Here is a 6963-nt window from a genome sequence, read left to right on the forward strand (position 1 = left end):
GTGACTGTGGAAGTTCTCTTTGTGTTACAACAAATACCACAGTAGTATCAACTCATAAAAACAAACAGTAGCCTGGTAACTCTTTAAATTGCTGATCACAGTTTTGGCAGAACTTCATCTTCAAACTGGTCATCTAATGTGTCCTTGTGATAAAGCTGCATTCAAATCAAAAGCTTCTTGGGTTTCATCATGAAAGGTCCTAGAAGGACCTATCAGGCACTATCAGGGAAGACGTGAAAGAGAAATGCTTTCTTTTCTGGGAACACATTGCCATTTGGTAATCAAAGTGTGTCCAATTTCTGAATGATCAAGCATCCAGTGGAACACAAAGGGTAAGAACTCTGCTTTTTCCCCATATTTTTCCATTATCAATATTTTTGTCTTTCAAAATAACAAATTCAACTGATAATCCAATGAAGTCAAGATTTGAATTCAACTTTTCTGCCAATGAATTACTTCAATGTGTGTGATCAAAAGAATATTTTAATTCCTTTTCTGTTAGCGGGCTACCTTGCATAAGTAATCAGCAATGTTACCTGATCTTATTCTGTGCTGAGGACAGGCTGAATGGGATTAATACATTAATAGGAGGAACTGAATTTCCAATTAGGTGTCTGGATACTTAGTGTAACTGTGATTTGTAATGCTGAAGACTCATCTAGAATTCCAGGCTTGCAATTATGTGTTTTGTTTTTTTTTTTTCCTCAGTCTCCTGTTTTTCATTTACATTATCTAAATTATATCCATTTTTTCTTACAGAAATTCAGCAAGTCTCAAAAATTTGTAATGAGAAATAATTTCAAGTGATTATGTAAACCAACCATTCCTCATATAGAGTACAGCAGCACAAATGATACCTGTCACTGCTGCGGCTTTGTGAGTGTTAACTGTCTTAACAGAGCTGTTAAAACTGGGATAAGATTATTTTGCCGGTCCTGCAAGATATTTTGTTACCAAGGACTTCTTCACACTTAAAAAAAAAAGCAGATCAGGCAATTAATTTAATCTCTTCAAATTTATAACTCTCTACATATTAATATAAATTATCAGCACTGCTTGAGCATTCAAAACCTAAAAGGACCCATACAATATGAGAAAAAATGGATAACTTATGGCTTGATGCCTGTTAGATTTACAGCACTTCAGCCTGTTATACTGTCCAACTGAGCATCTGTGTTAGATCAACCAGAAGCACAAATGTCTATCAATTTAAATCCTAAATCCATGCCTCTGCCTACCTCAGCTAAATAATCAAGCTCCGGGAGGCTGAGCAGAGCTGAAAACACAGTGAAGAACAAGAACATAAGACAATTAGTGACAGCTAGTTAGTAACTTGGGAACCTTATATTTCCAAACCATGCCAAATAGCATTTACATACTCAAAAGCTACAACAGAATCCAGTGCTAGAAAAAAAGCAGAAGCTAAAAAGGCATGTAAAAAGTTCAGCACAAATATAAGTAGAATGAGAGCTTCTAAATTCTAAATCTTAATGCCTGGGATGGAAGCACCAGAAGCTTCTCGTAGCTATGGGGAGTGCCCTCATTCGCTGGAGATGCTGTACATCTCTTTCTTTAGGTGGTGATACTGTTCTTCTCCACAGAACTGCAAAGACTTATTCTTGCTTTTAAGGTGTGATGGATACGGTGCTGAGCTGTATACGAAGGCATCTGTATCATGCTTCAAAAGGCTTTTTAGCCTTTCTCTGCCACAGTGTCATTGCAAATAGGGATTTTTTTTGTTGCTAAACTATTCCTACATTTAAACTTACTGCAGAGAGAATTCAGCCTCTAAAAGACTTTACATTTCCTTTGTTATTTTGTGTGTCTCTTTAAAAATATAAATTATGGCACTTGCAAACACAGTTACCAGCCATCATTTAAAATTTCTGTCCAACTATAGGGAAAATACTAGTAACTGTACAGGTCTGGAATAACAAGCATGGCACAAATATGTAAAACAAAACTCACTGTCATCTCAACCTATTAAAGAAAAAGTATATTTATATTTTGTTGCCCTTAAATTACTTCTGCAAGGGTTGTACCAAATATGGATAGACAGAGTATGGTGAGAGGAGACTGCAAGTACTGAAGTGTTTCAGTATGTTTTATTTCCTCTTACCATGAAAATGCTTTGTGCCCTACATCATAAATTCTTAGTAACTTTACCAAATCATCATATTCCTGTTCATAGAGAAATATGTGCATGGTTTGTACATGACAACGACCAAATATAACTACAATTTTTTATTCTGATTCTTGTATGGGAAGTGTCAGGTGCATTTCCTAATGATGCAACATATTAATTGGCACATACAAGTAAAAAAAGGGTCATCCCTGACCAGCCAGATCAAGATTAAGCTACAATTGATTCCACCTATAGAAGTTGTTTCAAATTGTACGCTTTTATTATATTAAACAGGGAAAGAAAATAACCACTTGAGGACCACTTTTCAACTCATAAGGGAAAAAAAGAATAACGTGATAAGGGAACTATGGAAAATGTTTTTAAAAAAGCAAACAAAAGGTCTCTCCAAAACTGTGTAAATAATTTTGTTCTACGCCTAATTTTACCTCCATTGTTGTGAACAGGATTTGCATCAAAGATTCACTGCACTTCAGTTTCACATCTGTGCTGTAAAACCCTTGCTGGAGCAATTTCTGAGATTATTCTATGATTCTGACAGAAGCTGCATCTCTGGATTTTGCCAAGCAGCTGCAGTGGTCCTCACAGAAGTGCCTGTATATCTGTCTGCTTCAAGAGAACGGCTGTACCTTTCATTTCTGCTCCCTCAGTGTCTGCTGGGGATGCAATGCATCATGGAAGGACTAACTTTGGACCATATGGCTGCCAGAGGAAAGACAAAGAACACCAACTTCAGCTACAAAGTGTTATTTCCCTTCTCTTACACTTTTAAATCCACTGAAAAAGAATGGTGCAATCCTATGTAATGGTTCAGGGCAACCAGCACCAGCCCTCAAACTCATAACCATGACTTGGGATGAGTTGCTGGAAGCAGCAGATACTGTTGTGCTCTACATACTCCTTGTAAAGCACATACTGCCATAGGCTGGCTGAAGATGAAAAGCAGTAAAAAATACCCTGAGCATGGCAGAGTATAGGAAACAACTACCAAAGCTGAGCTTTTGAGTTTGTGCTTTGAATAAGCTGCTCCCAAGAAATATAAAAAGAAAGGCTCAAGAAAAAGAAGCAGTGTTTACTAAATAAAATGCAGAGGGTCATCACAAATTATTAAAAGACAAATTCATGTTATTGTTCAAATAACTTCTTACATAAGCTCCACACTTTCTAAAGGGAGTAAGAATTTGTTTATTAAGAATTACTATAGAATTGACCTTACTTCCTTCACTTGTATTTAGCTAATATTTTTATGCATGAGATTTGTGCCAATAACCTGGAAAAACATATATGAAATTAGTCTTACAGTTAAAAATAGGTTGCATTTGAAAAACCAAAAAAATTAATTGGCTCATGTTTACACTAACAATGTAGCTTGTTGGTATGTCTGATGCAGCTTCTGGTTAATATTTTTTTAAAAGGTTTAAAACTTCTTACAGTATTTGCACACTCTAAAGATAGCATCTAATTCTGTATTACACTGCAAATGTACTGTTGTACTTGGCACAGGTAGCCAGCCTAACAAAATACTTTTTTTTTTGCTGTTTCCTCCAAATATGTACACGCTGATATAAAAATCAAAAAAATACTTTCTTCAGGCCTTAAGATGTATGATAAAGCTTCCCTCTGTCACGGCACTGTCACATGTTTCTGCTTTACCTTTGCCCAGCTGAACTGGCATGCTTTCAGACTTCATCATCCTCTGCTGCTGCGACTGGTGCTGCTGGTGCTGCTGGTGGTGATGATGGTGCTGGGGGGCTTCCACTGTACTCCTGATGGGCATGGAAGTGGGAGGAAAGCTGCTCCCCCCTGTAGGAGTGCCCACAGCCCCACCTGAAGCCATAGCTGGAGCAATGAGCTTTCGGCCAAAATTCAGTAAGCTGTTGGACACTTTGTTAATGTTCAGAGGGGCAGCCTTAGCACTGGTGCTGAGAAAAGAAGAGAAATCATCACGTCATTGCCAATGGTTTAAACAGACACAGCCATACATGTATCAGTCTCCAAAAATGGGAGGAAAAAATTTAAGATTTGAATGTTATGAAGAGGGTGTTTTACTACAGTTACACTGGAATACATGCAGAGACCACAGAGACTGTGAATTTTCCACAACCAGTAGTGACAAATTTTTCTGGTCCCTTCTCCCTGAAAAATGCAGACCAACCCCAAACAAAGTGAGTTTGCACCAATTTTCTAAATTTTGCTTTTAAAATTACATAATTTACATAGTTTACATAATTTACATAATTTAAATTAAATTACATAAAAAAAAGAAAGAGTGACAAAAAGCAAACCAGGCTTTACAGAATTGAAAACTTTATAAAATTGATTTTTTGCACTCTTACTCAAAGACTGCTTTAATGTTTACTTCTGCTAGATTAAATTCTCTCAAATGGTTAAATTTACTCAAACCCAAACACTTCTTTCAGCAAGAAAAACTAACAGTAGACTGTACTTTTAGGCTGGCAGAGTTAGATGTCCCTTGCTCTTAGTTCACTTTCTGCCCAGCCCAATCATTTCAAGCCAAGTACTTTTTCACGAGAATCCTGATTTCTAAAGTGATTTTGCTGAAGGACTGCTTAAGGATATAACACATATACTGAATTATGATCCTTATCATTGTTATATTTTTAACTACAGTGGCTATTTAATTCACTTCAGTTATATGCAACATTAAGAATGAGGAAATTGTCGAACCATTTAATCTGTTTAAAATAAAGAGGCAAAGAACCTTCTAATTCCCAGTAGAAGTGTTTGGATAACCCATGGATCAGCAAAGCCATTTCTGTTTGTTCATGCAATAATTTCCTGTTTTATATAATTAATGCTTGAAATACCCTTCACAGAAATATATCAGAATCACAAAGACCTTTTCACTCTTGAGGTTTTATTTTGATGATTTGTACTTCCATGATATAAATAGCTGTCTTTTAAAAATGTGAAGAAATGTAATTAAAACCAATACAATCACTGTACTGGAAAAAAATTGCTTTGCAGTGTTTTGGGGAAGTTTAACTAAAAATAAACTACAAATGAATTAATATGGGTGACTTGTAACTTGTACAAGCACCTGGAAAAGTAATTCTGATTTTGCTTTTTGTATAATTTCTCTATTTGTCTCCAGAGATGTTTTTTTAGAATACACAATACAAATGCGCACACAGACATAAAGCACATCCAGAAAATAACAACAGCTGAGTTGTTTAGACTCAGAATAGATACTCAGAATAGACAGAATAGGAGAGCTATCAGAAGGAAGTATTTGAGCCTGCACACTCACGAGATACAGCTCCAAGCTGTATGGGGCATTTCTGCCATAAACTGGTGATGAAGAAAGATGGTACTTGGCATTTTTTTGGAAGACCAGCGGTGCAGAGACTGGGGTCAAGCGTTACTTCCCAATTTGTGGAAGTTGAGAAGGAATGATTGCTGAATAATAATTACCGGGTGTTTCTGCATCTCCCCATTTTATTGACTGCTGCCACCATTACAAAAAGTCTTCCTGTAGTCACCTGAGAATGACTGACAAAGTCACTACAAAGACAGCATCGCAAAACTATAAAATACTCTTAAAGATGCCCAAACAGTTTCAAAAGCAAACTGAAGAGTTGTGAGACTGAAATGTTAAAGGTAATGATTTAAAAAAAACAGCCATTCAAAAGCAGCAAGCGCTTTGCTTAGGCCAAGGTTTGCACCCTACGATTGAAAGGGAGGAGGAGAGGTTTGGGTGTGGTGGTGAAACCTCTGATCTGCATAAGAACAGCCCAGGTGCAGAAGGGGTTAGTATCCATCCTGGAGGATGACCATGACAAACCAACCTTTGTTTTGCAACAAGCTGGTTTTTCAGAAGCAGATCCTGTGGAGGCAGGATAATGCTTTTTATCATGCTAATTTCCTCTCTTATACAAGTGGCTCAGGTGTAAAAATACCCCTGCCCCCAGGTGATTCATACATAAGCCTGAAGGTATTCACCCCTTCTGATGGGGCATAACTGGGTCAACTATGCTGATGTGAGAGGCAGCTGTAATGTCTCAGAAGGTGTCTTAAGCCATCAAAGACCCCCAGAGCACCCCCAAACTAATTTCTGGGGCCTTCCACCAGACAACTAAGCATGATCCACAGTGTTGCAACAGACAGTGTAAAACTGCCCCCCCTAGGGGAGGTACCTGGGTGTTCCCACTTGAACCTTAACATATATTAATCCATTGAACTTTGTGTTTCGTGGGCTTCCCCTGCCCCGACAGATCAAGACTGTGACCATTATCTCAACCAACAGACACTGAAATTGCGTGAATCAAGTCTCGTTGCTGGATTCATGGGTGGTGATATCTTTCCTCTCTGCTAGTTACTGTTATCCTTTCTCTTTCTTTCTTTTCCTTATATATATTTTCTTAAGTGATATCTTTATATTTTATATTGTTGCATTTCTATAGACAATAACCTAAACACCTATATACCTCCTTTCCATTGCAACCAAATAGTTCTAAAATAAACTTGCTATCTATCTATCTATCTGTCTATCTATCTATGTATCTATCTATCATTCACTGTGGTTCAACTCCAATCTGCCCCAAGGCATCTATTAACAACAACCTCAGTTATCCCACCTTCCTGGGTCATAACAATAGTGCCAATGATTTTAAAGAAGAGGTCATGGTTAAATGTTTGTTACTCTTAAATTTTACTCTGCTACTACACAGCAGATTCAGTTATTTATCAGTTCAGATACTTTAGTTAAAAAAAAAAGGGATTTTTTCTATTCCATCTCATATATGTGGCATCAGATGTTGGGGATGAAGAAGAAAGAAGCAGAGAGGAGTGGGAGAGAT

General features: G+C 37.2%; 1 protein-coding gene across 4 annotated transcripts in view; it reads right to left on the reverse strand.

Annotated features, from left to right (window-relative positions):
• TBC1D5 (TBC1 domain family member 5) overlaps positions 1-6963 on the reverse strand; it is a 288784-nt gene that overhangs the window by 46526 nt on the left and 235295 nt on the right. For all 4 annotated transcript variants that reach the window (XM_027639073.1, XM_027639070.1, XM_027639071.1 and 1 more), the window contains one exon: positions 3797-4065. In XM_027639073.1, coding sequence (XP_027494874.1) covers positions 3797-4065 — 269 coding nt within the window. The remainder of the gene's footprint in view (positions 1-3796; positions 4066-6963) is intronic.

Source organism: Corapipo altera, unplaced genomic scaffold (genome assembly GCF_003945725.1).
Source record: "Corapipo altera isolate COAL_440 unplaced genomic scaffold, ASM394572v1 44, whole genome shotgun sequence".
Lineage (NCBI taxonomy): Eukaryota > Metazoa > Chordata > Aves > Passeriformes > Pipridae > Corapipo > Corapipo altera.